The sequence below is a fragment of the Garra rufa genome, chromosome 8 (assembly GCF_049309525.1).
Source record: "Garra rufa chromosome 8, GarRuf1.0, whole genome shotgun sequence".
In the NCBI taxonomy this organism is placed as follows: domain Eukaryota; kingdom Metazoa; phylum Chordata; class Actinopteri; order Cypriniformes; family Cyprinidae; genus Garra; species Garra rufa.
Genome location: NC_133368.1, coordinates 38,487,243 through 38,505,823, shown reverse-complemented (window position 1 = coordinate 38,505,823; position 18,581 = coordinate 38,487,243). Strand labels below are relative to the sequence as shown.

General features: G+C 37.4%; 1 protein-coding gene across 2 annotated transcripts in view; it reads right to left on the bottom strand.

Annotated features, from left to right (window-relative positions):
- fgf14 (fibroblast growth factor 14) overlaps window positions 1-18,581 on the bottom strand; it is a 169,662-nt gene that overhangs the window by 40,892 nt on the left and 110,189 nt on the right. For both annotated transcript variants that reach the window (XM_073845275.1, XM_073845274.1), the window contains exons 2-3: window positions 15,310-15,420; window positions 10,396-10,499 (exon numbers count right to left, since the gene is read on the bottom strand). In XM_073845275.1, the coding sequence (XP_073701376.1) occupies window positions 10,396-10,499; window positions 15,310-15,420 (215 nt within the window). The remainder of the gene's footprint in view (window positions 1-10,395; window positions 10,500-15,309; window positions 15,421-18,581) is intronic.

The window sequence follows — 18,581 nt, the reverse complement described above, 5'->3', positions numbered from 1 at the left end:
CTGGCCCAGTCGGAGGACGAGCTAATACACCACAGATCCATAATCCTCAGCCACTTAGTGTGCCTAGGACTCAGGGTCAATTTTGCCAAGAGCGTGCTGTCTCCCAGCCAACGTATTTCATTCCTGGGAGCAGTTTTCGACTCAACCCGAATGGAGTTGCGCCGCAACGAGCCCAGGCTATTTGCAGGCTCGCGGCCTCCTTCAAAGTCGGAGCCCTTCGCCCTCTCAAGGCTTTTCAGAAGATGCTCGGCCTGATGGCCTCGGCATCCCCAGTACTTCAGTTGGGCCTGCTTCAAATGCGCCCTCTGCAGTTCTGGCTGAAACCAAAGGTTCCTCCTCAAGCCTGGCGTCTAGGACGCCTACGTATCAAGGTAGATCAGGCCTGTGTCACAGCTCTGATTCCTTGGAAGAACTCTCAATGGATGGAACAGGGCGTTCCCCTGGACATGGTATTCAGAAGGAAAGTGGTCTCGACAGATGCCTCCAACTCAGGTTGGGGGTCACTGTGCGACAGCCAGCCTGCATTCGACCAATGGTCGAAAGCAGAGAGTCGCCTTCACATCAACTGCCTAGGAACGCTAGCAGTGTGTTTAGGCCTCCACACCCTTCTGCCGGTCTTAAAGGGACACCACGTCTTAGTCCGCTCGGACAGTATGACAGTGGTGTCTTACATAAATCACCAGGGAGGTCTTTCGTCGAGACATCTATCACGTTAGTGAAACGTCTCCTAAAGTGGGCTCAACTGCACTTCCGCTCGTTGAGAGCAACACATGTGCCAGGCAGGCTGAACCAGGGAGCAGACATGCTGTCTCGGAGCAACGTCTCCTCAGACGAGTGGATGCTTCACCCCCAAATGGTTCAGGAAATATGGGCGGTCTTCGGCAAGGCGCAAGTAGATCTTTCGCCTCAGAAGACAATTATCACTGCCCAATCTATTTTTCAAAGGAACAGGATGTATTGGCCCGCGAGTGGCCCAATCTCCTTTTGTATGCGTTTCCCCCGACTGCCCTGGTACCAAGGGTCATAAGGCGAGTCAGGGAGCAGAAGCTCAAAGTCCTGTTAGTGGCCCCATTCTGGCAGAACCAGCATTGGTTTCCAGATCTTCCTCGGCTGCTTTCAACAGCGCCGTGGCCCATTCCACTGAGACGAGATCTCTTAACGCAGGCAAACAGAACGCTATGGCACCCCCCACCGGAATTGTGGGCGCTGCACGTATGGTCTCTCGACGGGAGCCTACAAGTCTCCCTGAGGCCGTTTTGAGCACTATCTCTCAAGCCAGAGCACCCTCTACAAGGCGGCTCTATGATCTTAAGTGGTCTGTCTTTTCCGCCCGGTGTTCCACCCGCGGTGCAGATCCGAATTTATGCGACCTATCAGTGATATTGTCCTTCCTTCAGGAGCTATTGGACAAGGGAAGATCTCCCTCCACGCTCAAGGTCTATGTGACAGCCATAGCGGCATTCCATTACCTTATAAATGGTCAATCTGTGGGAAAGAACGATCTGGTCGTTCGTTTCTTGAAGGGGTCAAGAAGGCTTAACCCCCCTTCGCCCCATCACAGTCCCTTCTTGGGACCTACCCACGGTGCTGAGGGCTCTGAGAAGCCCTCCCTTTGAGCCGCTTCAGTCCACTGACCTTCGCCCTCTAACGCTGAAAACTGCCCTGCTTTTAGCATTGGCATCAGTCAAACGTATGGGTGAACTACAGGCGCTCTTTGTGAGCCCCATATGCTTGGAATTCGGGCTAAATGACTCTAAAGTCATCCTGAAGCCAAGACATGGTTATGTACCTAAAAGTCTCTCGACGCCATTCAGAGACCAAATTATTTCCCTCTTGGCTCTTCCTCCTTCGGAGCAAGACCAGGATTTTAATCCCCTCTGCCCCGTTAGGGCATTGAGGTGTTATGTAGAGCGTTCTGCTTCCTTTAGGCAGTCAGAACAGCTGTTTGTGTGTTTCGGTGGCCGCGCCAAGGGGTCTTCGGTCACGAAACAGGTTATCCAAATGGATAGTGGAAGCCATCATGCTGGCTTACTCTTCTTTGGGCCTACAATGTCCCATGGGGGTAAGAGCCCATTCGACTAGAGGCATCGCCTCGTCCTGGGCCTGGTCTAGTGGCGTTTCCATAGCAGAAATTTGTGCGGCGGCCGGCTGGGCCTCGCCGTCCACATTTGCTAGATTTTATAATCTGGACGTCCCGGTCTTACAGACTCGGGTGCTTTCTGCATAATGGGATAACTGTTACCAGTAATAAATGTTATGTGGTACGCTTTGGCCTCAGTTGGAGCTCCAAACTGCACTTAAATCCCTGGAACGGATGTTTATCACGTTATCTTGATTAAACAGATTGGCCCATACTAGCCCTTCAGTGCTAGGGCCGTGTCAGTCGTTCCTCTACCATAGCAACGGCGGGATTGTACTGGTTCCCCATAAGCGTCTTCGACGCAGTACGAGTGAAAGTATCGAAAGGGAACGTACTCGGTTACTTTCGTAACCTCGGTTCCCTGAGATACGGGAACGAGTACTGCGTTGCTGGCCGTGCTATGTAGCTGCACGACTCAGTCGTCGCTTCAGTCGAAGTACCTGAGATCCTATGGCTAAATGCACGCTTATATAGCCAGATACTCCGCCCCTTTTGGCGCGATCGGGCGCGAATCATCGCCATAGGCTCGTGCAGCTCCGCTGCCGAGCCATTGGTTCGTCTTTTTATCACTGCACGAACCAATGGCCGTGCAGTTACACTGCGTTATTGAAATGCTTCAGTCTCAGGAGAAAAAGGAGCTTTTCCCCATAAGCGTCTTCGACGCAGTACTCGTTCCCGTATCTCAGGGAACCGAGGTTACGAAAGTAACCGAGTACGTTTTGTGACTTTATTAGTTCAGCTAGTAGTTTTTGCTGTGGATTAGAAGTACTTAAAGCATTCAGTAATTATTAAAAAACAAACTTTTTTGGTTTTGTTTGTTTTTTGCTAATCCGAAAAATTGATTCCAATCCTACTCATACTGTTCATTTTACTTGTGCAGCTCTTAAAATGGGTAATAAATTGCCTTAAATTGATATTTAAAAATTCTGCAGATACACTAAATAGTGAAATAAAATTCATTCCTTGATATTTGTTTGTATTTGTGTATTGAAAACATTTTTCATTGACATTTACCCCCAGTTTCACAGACGAGGCTTAAAACTAGTCCTAGATTAAATGTAAATCTGAGCTGTTTCAACTGAAAGAAACTTGGACTGACTGATCTTAAAATATATCAGTGCCTTTGTTTTGTCTCCAGATGCACACCAGTAGGCCTATAGTTTCTTTTCTAAGTCACGGTTATAAAAATTACTTAAATGTCCTGATCCTGGTTTAGGCTAAACCCCATCTAAAAAACCGGGCCTTAGACTCCTATCTGATTTCCTATATTAAAAAGAAAAAATATATGTATATTTTTTTTATTTGGGCTAGTTAAATTATTTTCGGGCTACCAAAATCTGAAGAGTACCTGCCCGAAGGGCTACCAGAGATTTTGAAATTTTGCAAGCCCTGTTACATCTAATGTTGTTAAATTAATGTGTATTGCATTATTTTCAGTTTCATGTGTGTTACCATGATGTTTAGTGTTTTTTATTTTTTACGGTAAAATTCACCACTGCTGCCAGTTTTTTACAGTACATTTTACAGTTTTTTTTTAGAGTGTACATTACTCAAAAGTTTGGGGTTTATAAGAAAAATAAATAAATATTTTAAATATTTTTAAATTGATCAAAAGTAAAGTAATTTAGAATATTAGAATTATTAATTTTAAAGATTATTTTAAATAATGCTGTTCTTTCGAAATTTCTATTTATCAAAGAATCCTTTCAAAAAATGAATCATGGTTTCCACAAAAATGATATTTTGAAGATTGTGGGTAACCAGTTGTTGAAAAAGGATATTATGGAGGTCAATAGAAACCAGCAACTGTTTGGTAACTAACATTCTTCAAAATATCTTCTTTCAAAATAAAGAAATTCATACTTTTCTGGAAAGAAAAAGTAAGGTAAGGGTAAGTAATTAATGACAGAATTTGCATTTTTGCGTGAACTATCTCTTTAAGCATTACAGTGGTTTTCAACATTGATAGTAATAAGAAATGTTTCTTAATCACCAAATTTAAAGGAACATGTGACACTGAAGAATAATGGCTGCTGAAACATTTTGAAATATTTTCAAATACAAAAAGTATTTTTGATCAAACAAATGTATCCTTAGGCAAGCATGAATGACACCTTTCAAGTACAATAATAAATCTTACCAACCCCAAAGGGGAGCATCTTACAGATACATTTATGAAATTTTATTCCCTATGGGATGTGTCAGGCCAACATTGCAAAACCTAGGAAGAAACAAACACCTTATAAACAGAGAGCTATAAATAGTGCAAAAGCAGACGACCGTATGCTTCAGCCCATAAAGCCCTTTTGTGTTCACAGCTTGTGTTCCAAAGCTCATAAAGTCATTATATGGCTGAAAACAGATGACAAAAATTCATGTAAATTGAAAACGTGGCCAAACTTGCCTGAAGATATGGCCGGCCTAAAAGAGACAAAACTGGCATGGCTGTAATGCCACTGTCGGGGAGCAGGCAAAGGATTCCATTTAGATGCTGTCTGACAGTGAAATTGCTTTCGCCTCCATTAGTCACCTGACCTTGTTTTGCCTATGTATTTCCAAATAAGACCCCTCTCTGCTGCACAAGCTGGCAGAGGGAAACTTTATCAGTGCGCCAAGCTCCATCTCAGTGGTGGGGCTCCATTAACTCGGCGACTGGGCTTTCAGACGACACCTACATCCACCTTTAAATGACTGAATTGTCTCTATGTAAGCTAGCCTGCTCTGTGTAGCACGGACATCTTGTCGTTGACCCCAGGGCTATGTGTTGCAAAAGTGCTTATGCTTAGTGACGGTCTATTCAAAATTTAATTGCCTGCACAATGGACTATATATAGGCCAAATGACAATGATAGAAAAAGACATAATAGCAATTGTGGTATTATTCATCTTAACAGAATGAATAAAGACCTATTTATAGACGACTTGTCCCATGATTCTATTTTCCAAGCCAGCTTGTAGCTTTGACCTTATTGTTCATTAATGCATGAAGATGGTTTCTCACCAGTCCCTGGTTCCTCCCTCTGCTGCCTCTGTATTCAGATAGCACAGGTTGGTGAAGCTTATTTAAAAAAAAACAACAACAGGTTCTCATCATGATTCGCATTCGAGATGCAAATTTGATACAAATAATAAAAGCTAAAGCATTTTTGCATATTCCATTTAATAAGACGTTTCATCATAAAATATTATGCTCTGTGATTTTGGTTGCTTGTTCAAACAAAACAAACAAACAAAAAATGTGTAGGAAGATTTAGAAACGAGGGTGAGAATAATAAACACTTGAGAATATAATCAGACTGAGCCATCTGCCGTCACTGAGAAATGCCATGGGATGAACTCACTCATATCTTGTCGGTTACAGCTTATATCCCCTCAGGTTGTTTTTTGGTTTTCTGGAGTTTTCCGGAGAAACGTGCCCCTTACTACAAGAATAAATATGTTTACTAATCGTGACAGTATTTATTTTTTTAACAGTGATGATAATCTTACAATCGTCAGATAGTGACCGTCAGCAGGAGGGCAGGGATTGGACGGTGCTTATCTCTGACCGGACAGGTTATGTGAAACCTCTGGTTAGATATGAGATTACTGCTCACAAAATATGCTTTAAAAAGACAAGTTCTTATCTTTAACCAACATAAATGTTTTACCCTTGCAACCAGAAAACTCATAGCAGGAAACATGGAAAGATCTGAATGTTTTACAACCCCCTATTATGCACCACCAACACTGAATGAGATTACAAGTACTGTAGAGAAACATCAAGTGAGCGGAAATATTGTCATTATGTCAGGAGATGACAGATGTGATTACGTTAATTCATAGGCCTAAAAGCTCTATCACTTAGAAATATGCCAAAAAGATCCATAATAAGATTTATCCATTACCGCACAGTGCTATGGCTGCATCATACAGTAAGTGTTCGGAAAATAAATCAAATACTTAACAAATCAAATTGGCTCTATAGTGAAGTGAGCTTTGTAAGCAACCGTCGGTAGCAATAGTTCAAACCACACAAGCACCAAAGGGATGTAAGCCTACAGGGGCCGGTCTACTGATGTGAAGAGTCAATCTAACACTCATGAAAGGTAGCTCTAACAAGTGTGGCCGGGCGATAAAGCTATAGACCTCTTCAATCCATAGAGGAGAACAAACAGCTTTGAAGAGAGCCAGAGAGCCGAGAAAAGCCAAATCACTCGGCCATATAACTTCATACAGTTCTTTGCCAATTGTTTTAAAAGCAACACGCAAATTTCCAATTCGCTCAAGCAGACAAGTATGTTTGCTTTTCAGAGCAATGCTGTTTTGTATTTATATAACTGCATAACTGTCACACCTGCAGCCACCCAGAAAAGGAGCTTGATTATTATTCCAGAGGATGAATCAGCCTATGAACATCAACGGCAGAGAGGACAGCAGAGTTTGAGCCCTTTGAACAAAAGAGAGGGATTGAAAAATGGAAGATTATTGAAGTCTTTCTTTTCTCCCAGGCATGAGTCCATTGTGCCGAGACTCCAGGATGTTTCAATACTATCGGGTCACTTGTACTCCCGCTCTGTACAAAAAAAAGGCCTGACAGACAAAAGACCAGGATGCAGTGCTAGAGCTTCTTAATGGAATTCTGCTCTATTCAACGGGACTATCGTATTCTCTCAGCCTGACTCTAAGAGAGAATAGAGATCAACTAATCAAAGTGGGCCGTCAGCGTGCCTTCATTTGTGTTTGACTGATGAAGGCAAATGAGAAACGATTGATCGTACATTATAAAATGTCATTAATCTGTGATACAATAAAAAGTTGGAATGAGAGAAACGGACACAAAACTCATTTCAGCTTAGCAAATACTATTAATTCCATTTATTATTTGTATTAATTTAATTTAGCGAAAACTCTAAAGTCTATGAAGCTCTTCAAAATGGTTAAACTCGTGTTTGCTGTAGTGCTAGAATTAAATGTCATTTTTAATAAAAATCTGAGGGCATCTACAGGATAAGTGCGCTTATTTTATTCGCTAATGAAAAATGGCCTCTAATGGATGGAGGGTCAGGTAATAACTGCACATTCTCATAGAAAAGAGGAATAATGACAAATGAATGTACAAACCTCAGAGAGCAGACAGAGAAAAAGGAGGGGAGCTTTCTCTGCCATTACCTGAGTCATTCACACAGGAACAGAGAGAGCAGAAAAGAAGCAGTGATAGAAAGCTGAGAGAGTGTGTGGGCGCATCCATAGAGTTGATTAGTAAGCCCATTAGGACCGAGAAAGATTGTCATTGTATAAGACTCCCTATAGTGAAATATGCTGGGTCAGCTGTGGCCCAATATTGGAAGTTTTAGCTTGTTACCAGGGAAGAACAGCCTCTGCATATCAACATGTCTAGTCCATATAACCATTATTTTGAAAACTAATGTCCAGCGCTAAAAATACCTGTAGGATTGGAAACATGTATGAAACACATACAGGGGGTTGTTTCACATCTCTCTTACTCTATATACAAAGTTATCTGTATGTGCTGACTATTACATTCATATGATTACATTTTAATTTACTTTTATAAATTTAGTAGATGCTTTTATCTAAAACAACAAATTCGCCAACATAAGAGGTGCTATAATACAAAGCTCCAATGTTTTTGGAAATACACACTACTAGTCGAAAGTTTTTGAACAGTGAGATTTTTAATGTTTTTAAAGAATTCTCTTCTGCTCACCAAGCATGCATTTATTTGATCCAAAAAACAACAAAAGCTGTAATATTGTGAACTATTTTTACTACTTAAAATAACTGCATTTTGATTCCTGTAATCAAAGCTGAATTTTCAGCATCATTACTGCAGTCTTCAGTGTCACATGCTGATTTGCTGTTCAAGAAACTTTTTTTTATTATTATGATCAATATTTAAAACAGTTGAGTACATTTTTTCATGATTCTTTGAATAGAAAGATTCAAAGATCAGCATTTATCTGAAATAAAAAACTTTTGTACTATTATACACTATTCCATTTAAAAGCTTGGAGTCAGTATAATTTTTCTGGGGGGGAACGAAATTATAGAAATTACTTTTATTTAGCAAAGCTGCTTTACATCGGTCAAAAATGATGATAAATATGTTTAGAATGTTACAAAATATTTCTATTTCAGATATTTTGAGCAACTAATCAGAATATTATAGAATGATTTCTCAATGATCATGTGAATTCAGCTTTGAAATCACAGGAATAAATTACATTTAAAATATATTCAAATAGAAAACAGTTATTTTAAATAAGAAAAACATTTCAAAATTGTACTGTTTTTGCTGTACTTTGGATCGAATAAATGCAGGCTTGATGAGCAGAAGAGACTTTTTTAAAAAGCATTAAATATCTTACTGTTCAAAAACTTTTGATTGGTATTGTAGATCGCGTATTAAAGGAGTAGTTCACTTTCAGAACAAAAATTTGCATATAATGTACTCACGCCCTTGTCATCCAAGATGTTCATGTCTTTCTTTCTTCAGTCGTAAGGAAGTCGTAAGTTCAAACTTGGGGGCACCATAGAAGTCCATTATATGGAGAGAAATCCTGAAATGTTTTCCTCAAAAAACACCATTTCTTTACGACTGAAGAAAGAAAGACATGGACATCTTGGATGACAAGGGGGTGAGAACATTATCTATAAATTTTTGTTCTGAAAGTGAACTACTCCTTTAACAGAATTCACTCAAGTGCTGATGGAAAAGATGAATTTGTACTGTGCAGCAGTCTGTCAATGAAGTCTAGCACCAGAGAGGAAAGGTAACACCTCACTGATTGCCATGGTTGCCAGTAATTAATGACCATCTGGTCAAGGTGAATAAGTTGCACTGTGGGCTAAATGTAATGTTTGATGGTAAACATGAAGAACTTAATGCAGCAACAAATATTTCAGCAACAGGTCTTGATAAAACCACTAATGCATATGTGGGTGTGCATAATTGTGGCTTGCATTTAAAACTAAAACCATAACAGAGGCATGCTCTATTATGTATTATAGATCCATTATGATTTCTGGCATGTAAAAACATTTTTACTTAACTTCATCTCAGCTACCCGTATACCTATGTGGACAGATACGACTTCTGCTACCTGATCTCATGACAAAAAAAGTACCAGTGGGAACTGAAAAGTACATATCACTGCAGTTTCCAACAGAAATGAACACTAGAGGCGGTAAAACAGCAAGCACTTGTAATCGTTTTCGTACACAGTTATGATTACAGCTCCATATGTTTCGCTTTCCGGATGTACTGTGAAAAGCTTGCTCGGTAGCTCAGCTGGCACGGAATTAGACTTAGGATGCGGAACCCTTCGGTACGAATCCCGTGAAAAACTATGTTTTTACGTAACATTCACTTTTGTTCATACTATTGGGTAGGTTTAGGTGTAGTGCAGATGGTATGTTATTTTAAAGTCAACATCACATAAAACGTACCATATGGATGTTCATCTGTTCCAGAGAAAAAAACAAAAACAGTGGACATTTCACACTGAATATGTTACAAAACTTACATCGTGGTACGTATTTCGCGTTTTGCGAAAAACTTCTCACAGGTACGTTTTCGTCATGAGATCAGGTTGGACTTCTGTGTATTAGTGAAATATCAGTTTTTACAGAATGAAATAATAGATCACAAGATGTTCTTGTGCCCAAAAAATTGTGGTGGTCGCAATGACTCATCTTTTACCTGCAGTGAGAATATTTTTTCAGACGAGTTTGATCTCAAAGGGTATAAAGCAGTAAGCGAAGAGGGTATCAGCTTTGAGCCTGAGCTGATGTGTCATTGTAAATGAGATGGCTATGCCGACATCTGAGAGTGAACCACTGACTGATACTGCGAGTGAGAGTGGGCAGATTGCAAATTTTGTATGTGTCTAAGATCACAAAGTCATGATGTTTCTAAGCTAAACTCTGGTAGATTTAAAATCCAATCAACACCTGTTTCAGAACCAAGTGAGCTTCCTTATGAAACACAATGGACTATTGTACCCATATTTGTGTTTGCTATGTATTTTAAGGGTATTAAATAATAGCATGTTTAACATAGCAATATGTTAATGTCAAACTATATTGGAATCAGCTGTGTATCAATTCTCCCATACATGTCAGTTATTACAGCTATAGGACACTGCCGTAGAAGGATGCTGCTTATGTAGACAGTAATTCACTAGGTTCTGGAACAGAGAATTGTTGGAATTGTTAGAATTGTTATCCCAAGTATCCGACTGTGTACTCACTGATGTGTACAGATGGCCTTCTCCATTCATGGCGATGTACAAGCCCGTCTTCACAGACTGAATAGCAACGACCCGAAGGCCCACAGGAATGAGGTTGAACAACGCTGTAAAGACAATGTAGGTGTTAACAAACAAGACTTTTCCATCAATTGAAAATTTAGGAATTACTGTCAGTTTTGAAAATTAAAATTAAGTACTTGTAATTAGATTCAATTACATTTTAAAATACTCATAATCAGACTACAGTTATTTTTTTATTGATTACATATTATTCACACAATAGCAATAAATTCTTCATAATTTACTGATTCTCCTTAATTTTTTATTTTTTTGTGTGTTTTAAAATAGCCTACTGCTTATATACACTCAATCTTCCAGTTTTATGCACATTTACTCACTAAAGACCGAAATCACTTTTTGGATTTACAAAAATCACATTTAACATTGCAGCTACAGATCATTTTGATAATTTTTATTTGAATTATCACTCAGTAGGTTATTTAATGCATGTTCACATTGTTCTCTGATGTTGATTAATGATAAAATGACATGCAGGTAAACAAACAAAATATTTTGTGTGTCTGTTTTATTTTGATTGATTTAATTTTAAAATGACTATTTTAATTTTACATTTGTATTATTTAGTTTATTTTTAGCTTTTTATTAAACTCGTAACCCCCCTGCAGTTCCTTTACAAACACCAGTTTGGGAAACCTTGATGTAATATGTTTAATGCATTTCATGTTGTTAATAACAACAAATGGAATTTATTTTCTCACTCTCTGTAAGAATTTTATGTCAATATGGTACAAATGATCCTATTTAAATCAATGTGATTTACAAGTTAGGTCAAAGGTAATCTAAAAGTAGTCAGATTATATTACTTTAAATGTGTAATGTAATGGATTACGTAACTAACGACAATTTGTGTCATGTAATTTTGAAAAGGATTACAATTTGTAAGTAACCTGTGTGAATCTGAGTATGTGGTAGCTAAGGTGTTTTGAATGTTGCTGTGCAGTTCTAAGAGTGATTAGGATGTAGAGCAAACCTCTAACCCCAATAATAATAGCAAGCGTCACTAAAATGGAATTAGAATGATAAACAATGGGCTTCAATTCTCAACCCATAAACTGAACACGGGCCGCACTCCACAGAGTGCATAAACAGGGATAGTGTGAAGCATAAAAACTGATACACAGAAATTGAATGGATGCCTCATATTATGTAGAATAATTGTTTTTATGCCCAGTGGGCAGCAACAGAAGCCTGGCACTACAAGCTGGAGCATAGAAGGCTTGCGATTGGAGGCAGTAGTAGTGCGTGGCAGATTTAATGGATCTTTTGTTGTTGGAGCAGCTCTTCGGTCTTGTTAGGTAACGGCCATTGTTTGTACTGGAGGGGAGTAACAGCCTAGCTGGTGACACTAAGTGCATCCAAAGGGGTGATTTAAACCTACAGTGTAATGAACTCACTTCAACTCACTGGTAATTGGCAGAGCTCCCGGGGTGCTTGAATGAAAATGATTTTAGAAAAGCCCTGGTCTGGAAGACTCTGGTGTGGCAAAATATGAGTGGGATGGTTACATCAAAGTAAGTTTCTTCAAGTACTTCACGGGCACACTGGAACAGATTCTTACAAGGGCACAAAATGGACTTTGCATCCTTGTCTTCCAAAGAGAGCATGATATTGAATGCAATTTCATGCCCTTTCATTCTTTTTCTTCGCCTCTGTTTCTCTCTCCATCTCTCTATCTATATTTGGCTTTTCAACTTACAGAAGTATCACAAATATCCAATTATTATTATTTTACCTACAAAAAGCAATTTGAATTAATTTTTAAACATTTTCACACCAAATCAAATAATCAAAAAACAGATGTTACACAAAGATGCTCAAAGAATAGGTCTCAAATTATTTGTTTGCAGGTCACGCTTGGTTTGACATTTTGTTATCTAATTTATTCATTTTAAGTGTGGCTTCATGGTTCAAAACTGTCTAATTCTTTTTTTGGAGCATTTACATTTGAAGGTTTGTAACTTACTATATAATTAATATAAATAACCAATTTTAAGAACTGTAATTTCACTAAAAATGAAAAAAATATATACATATTACTATACTATATATATTACTACTGTACAGTCTTCAGTGTCACATGATCCTTCAGAAATCACTCCAATATGCTGATTTATTATCAATAGGGATGCTCATATTGACCGTTTAACCGTTAACCGACAGTAAGAATTTTAACCGATTATTACCATCAGTTAAACGGTTTAAAGGGGTTTTTTTCTATTTTTTTTTTACGTTTGCTGCATGGTGAAATAAATAATGCTATATGTAAGTTATCTGTTTACTCACGTGCTAGTGTCGACACGTGCAGTGTGGCTGTACAGACATATTTCGCTTCACCTTTACTTAGTTCACTGATGTAGTATATGCAACTCAATGGCAAGTGGCGTTATTGGGTTATTAGGGAGTGAATGCGTGAGTAAATGTATTCAAATTCTGAATGAATTATTATAGTCTAGAAAGTGCGCAATAGGCGCTCCCGTTACAGTCACTGGAAAGCTATCATTCATCTTAGATTAGTTCATCGCAATCTCATAAAGTTATTTAAAAAAAGTAATAAAATAACCTTTACACTGCTTAATTAATCTCTTATTTATATAATGCCAACACTTTGTTTTCATGAGAGAGTTCGCGAAAGTGTAGAAATCAGCAAAACTAAAACCGGCACTTTGGGTGGTGAGTGGATTGTAACATAGCCTCATCTGATTGGCCACTGTGATCATCATCAAATCAACAGATATGTCTGTGATTGGCTATTGCTGAACGCTGTAACGTTCTTCTCCACATGCATATGACAGTGGATGGAAGTCCCGAACCGCAAATTGAAAGGATTTTTGTGATGGTGATTTTGTTGCGGACAGTTCACAGGCAGCGATCCAGTCTATCCGTGCAGCATGTGGACATGTTAAAAACTAGGCACACTGAGGTATTGGCTGGCCTGCTATGTATTTTTATGTCCGACGGGAAGAACAAGACCGGTACCGTTCTTCAAAGCACCAGTGTGTTTTTGTTTTGTCATCTTAATTGGATAGTTATTTAATTTATATATTCAGTGCAGGCCTATATGTTTTATTTATTTTACTTTATTCAGATTTTCTCTGTTCAGAAGCGCTGCTGATGCGTGATAATTTGTGTATATGTCAATACCGTTTTTGTTGTTGCTCTGTATACTGCTGTTTGCACATTAAAATAAAACATTTGCTTGTATTTTTAATGTATCATCACAGATACTCGTGCATTGTATTTTTATTTTAAACTAATTTATTATTCTAATTTTATCAGTTAACAGTTACTGTTCGGATAACGAGCAGCGGTTGTCGGTCAGGAAAATTAACCGAAATGAGCATCCCTAATTATCAATGTTGAAAACATTGCGTAATATTTTGTTTGGAACCTGTGATACTTTTCTTTCAGGATTCTTGAATAAACGAATAAGTAAAAATAACAGCATTTATTCAAAATAAAAATCTTTTGTAACAATATAAACTACCATTTAAAAGTTTGTGGTCATTATTTTTATTAATATTTTTTTGTGGTTAGAAATGAATACTTTTATTTACCACGGATGTGTTAAATTGGTAAAAAGTCATAGCAAAGACATATATTATTAGAAAAGTTTTTTACTTTAAATGAATGGTAACTTTTTACTTATTAAAGAATGCTGAAAAAAATCACAGGTTCCAAATATATATTATTTATAATATATATATATATATATATATATATATATATATATATATACACACACATATATGTATATATATATATATATATATATATATATATATTTATTTATTTATTTATTTATTAAGCAACTTAACTGTTTATAACATTGGTAATAAAAGTAATAAATCAACATTAGAATGATTTCTGAAGGATTATGTGAGATTGAGGACTGGAGTAATGGCTGATGAAAATTCATCTTTGCATGACAGGAATAAATTATATTTTAAAAAATATATTAAAATAGAAAAACATTATTTTAAACTGTAATAATATTTCACAATATTACTGTTTTTTCTGTATTTTTAATCAAGTAAATGCGCCTTAATTAGCATAAGAGAATTCTCTAAAAACATAAACAATCTTACTGATGCCAAACTTTTGAATGGCAGTATAGATATATATATATATATATATATATATATATATATATATATATATATATATATATATATATATCTTAAAGCAAGTGGAAATATTTTTCTATCTATATTTGGGTTTGCAACTTACACAGTTTCTACATACAGCCCATATAAATTACCAAAAATCTAAAGGAAAGGAAAATCTAGTTGCTGAAGTTGTTTGATTACTTTAGGGAAACTTTAATAACTTTGGTAAAACTGCAATGTATCTAAAAATGATTGAAATTTTACATTGTTACATGCCAACTCTACAGCTGTTATCTGCATTTGTGTAGGTGTCTTTCCTAGTGTCACAAATGTCAAGTGTCATCTTCTCTCGGAGTGTGTGACTGACAGAGAGCCCTCTGTGTGTCACTCTGTCGGTACAGCTGCATATTAAAATCAAATTAAGCAGCTGGCCTGAAGCATTTGAAAAGCAGGCCCAGTACAGGCTAATAATACACCACTGCCTCCTGAGTTATCACCTCACATGCACACACACATCTCCCCAAGGACCAGCTACTGCCATATCAGCAACAGTGATAACTACAGAAAATGAATCAGTAACAGGGATTTTAAAAGTGTGTGTGGTAAAAGTAATGATATGCATTTGTGCACACTTTACCTGTTAAGTGTAGCACTTTGCATTCCTTTAGAAACACGTTCATGTGATGATTTATTATGTGCAATGACAATGAAATTAGAGGAAACTCACAAGAATTACTACTGTCATCCTTAGTCCCATCAAGAGATCCATCTGGGTTCATCTGCAAGTAGTATCCCTGCCTGCAATATAACCTGGTCACTATACCCTTGAGCTGGGGATCTGTGGAGAAAACAGATTAATCATTTAATGAATTAATTGATCAACACATTTCTCACAGATGAACTACAGTCTATAGACATTACAAATAAAAATAATATACCAATACATGTAAAAATAAAGATGCAAAGTTGTAGTCCATGCAAAAAATGTCAGTATTTATTCAACCTCATGTCATTCCAACCCTGTATGCATTTCTTTCTTCTACAGAACACAAAAGAAGATATTTTCAAGAACACTCTGAACCAAATAACACCGGAGCCCATTGACATCCACTGTATGGACAAAATATCCTTTTTTATGTTTCACAGAACAAAGAAAGCGCTGTGCAGTAACTTTAATACTGTATGAAGTAGACTCTATAGCGCCCTCTTTAGCCGGGCCTGATAAAGATTCTAGACCACCTGTGTCAAATTCCATACAATTTTTTTTTCTTCATAATAATAATAATAAGCATATTGCTACATTAATGTGATGACATAACTGTAAAGGAGAACAGGAGTTGACAGGAAGCTTAACAGAAAAATCAGTGAGGTAACCAGGCAAGTTACACATAAACAATTTGAGTGGCACTGTAATGTGATTGCTAAACAGAAGAGGTTTTATGATTACAAATTGTGCACAAGGTCTGTTTCTGGACTGAAATTAACTGGATTTTAGAAAGTCAGACATACTACAGTAAAAATTAAGATAAAGGAAAGGGTTTCCGCTTCTGTGTTCCTTTTGACTTCTTGCTTAGAACAGTAAGATAAACAGATTTTTCAGTTTTTCATATGAGAGTGGAGATCTAAAGCAAATAACAAACCAAAAAATGCTCTGTCAACACTGTCCTTTACTTCAGAGTTCACACATACAGCTACACTGTTTTTTGAGATGTGTTTGCTCAGAAGTACTGTATCGCTAATGGAATATCAGATGTGTGCTAATTTAAAAAGACACAGAACAGCAGTTCGCACTGTTGGAATTCATCTAAATACAGTAGACATGTGGTGGAAAAGCATTCAAAAGCAGCACTAAGCATTCACACCAAATTATTTTTTGAAGTCTTCTGACACGGGTTTGACATCTTCAAGAGTTTTTTCAAATCAATCACAATGTACCAAGTTTGAATATGCAGTCACCAACTAAATATGTGTTTTACAAAAGAAAGTCATCAAAGTTTAGAACTTCCATTTTTGGAAGGGTGTAAATGTAGTACGTGCAAATTGTAAAACGATAGTGTGAAACTAAAAAAAAACTACTGTTAGTTGTTTAACTCTGGGGAAGCTGTGATGTGCTTTAGCAAACACGGCTCGGGGGTTATCACATAAATAGATGCGAGTGACACCAATTTCAAGAGACAGAAAGGAAAAACTGGAGGATTTCTTACAGGATACCGTGCTGTAGCCTCATTTGGCTATAAGGGTCTCCTGTGATACACTTAACCAGCCTTGCTGTGCTTAACTCCAGGCTGGTAAACAAATAACTGCCTTGTCATATTGATGTAGGTACAATGCTGCTGTTTACCGTTGGCCTGCTGCCCTGCATTTGCTTGTGTTAGGCCAGGGCAGAGCTGAGGAAACTGGCACATCAAAGGTAGAGAGAGAGAAAGAACGAGAGAGTGAAAGAAAAGAACAAAAGACGGAAGGAGAGGGCGAGTTTAAAGGGAAAGAGAGATACAAAGAATGCTAATCACAAGGGTGCTTTATGATATCTGCCTCCACCTACACAGTGATACTGCTGAGACAGCATCCTGAGACGCTTAAAGACAGCAAAGAGCTCCCCAGCATTTACTTAGAGGGGGAAAAAAGAACAATCAAAGTGATGGCCATGAGTTGCGGTTCTATATGCATCCTCAAATGTACACATGCAATATTTAGAGGATGTAAGGAAAATTAGATTTTCAAGCACTAGATTAGAGCAAGTGGTGCTTGCCTATGCAAAACTCACCACCATGAGATGCCTTGCCTTGCCTTGCCTAATACTAAAAAAAGTTGATCACACTTGGTTTGACAATCTAATTTATACATTTTTTTAAGTGTGGCTTAACTGTCCAATTTTTTTCTGAGGTATCTGCATTTGGGTTTGCAACTTGTATAATTAATATAAATAACCAATTTTAATAAAATAATTTTACCAAAATTAAAAAATTAAATTAAAGCAAGTGGACTTATGTGACCCTGGACCACAAAACCAGTCTTAAGTAGCATGAGTATATTAGTAGAAATAGCCAAAAACGCTTTGCTTGGGTCAAAATTATCATCAGGATGTTTTTTGTTTTTTTGGAATGGAGGATGCAAAAAAAATCATTAGGATGTTAAGTAACTGTTTTAACGTCCTACGGTCAATATATCAAAACTAATTTTTGATCAGTAATATGCATTGCTTAGAACTTCATTTGGACAACTTCAAAGGTGATTTTCTCAATATTTAGATTTTATTTGCACTTTCAGATTTCAGATTTTTAAATAGTTGTCTCATGGCCAAATATTGGCCTATCCTAAGAAACCATACATCAATGGTAAGCTTATTTAAGCTTTCACTAATAATGTATAATGTATAAAAGTACAGAAGTTAAAGAAAGAAATCTCAATTTAAAAAAACTGACCCTTATGATTGGTTTTGTGGTTCAGGGTCTTATATGTGGTTGCTTATATGTGCTTTGTGTTGTTTTGCACATTGCTATGTAATAGACTTGATGTGATATGGCTGGTTGCTACACCAAGTCAAAAGAGCCAACTTTCGAGTGTCTATATGGTTTCTACATATGGCTTAACTCCCTCTTTTAATGTCTAAAACTCTATTATGGGACTTTTTTTTAACAGTTTTATTGTTCGCCAGGGAAAAATCGTTGAAAAGCAATAGCACAACTCTTCAACAAGCCATCCAATTTGAAGTATAATAGCACCACAAATAGTGCAAGATGAGTTTTAAACTTTATCTCTACATATTAGAAAAAAAACTAAATCTATCTAAATAAATGGCATCCAGAAAATCAATTAAGGGCCCAATTTACTAAACAGGGCAAATTAGCATTATATCGCAATTCCATAAAAGCGCCGATTGGAGGAGGAAATTCAGCATGTGATTTACTGACAATGCGCATATTAAAGAACTCAGACGCAGCCAGATCTTTCCATAATGACCAGTGCAATCTACCAAGCACAGTGCAAATTACTCCCTGC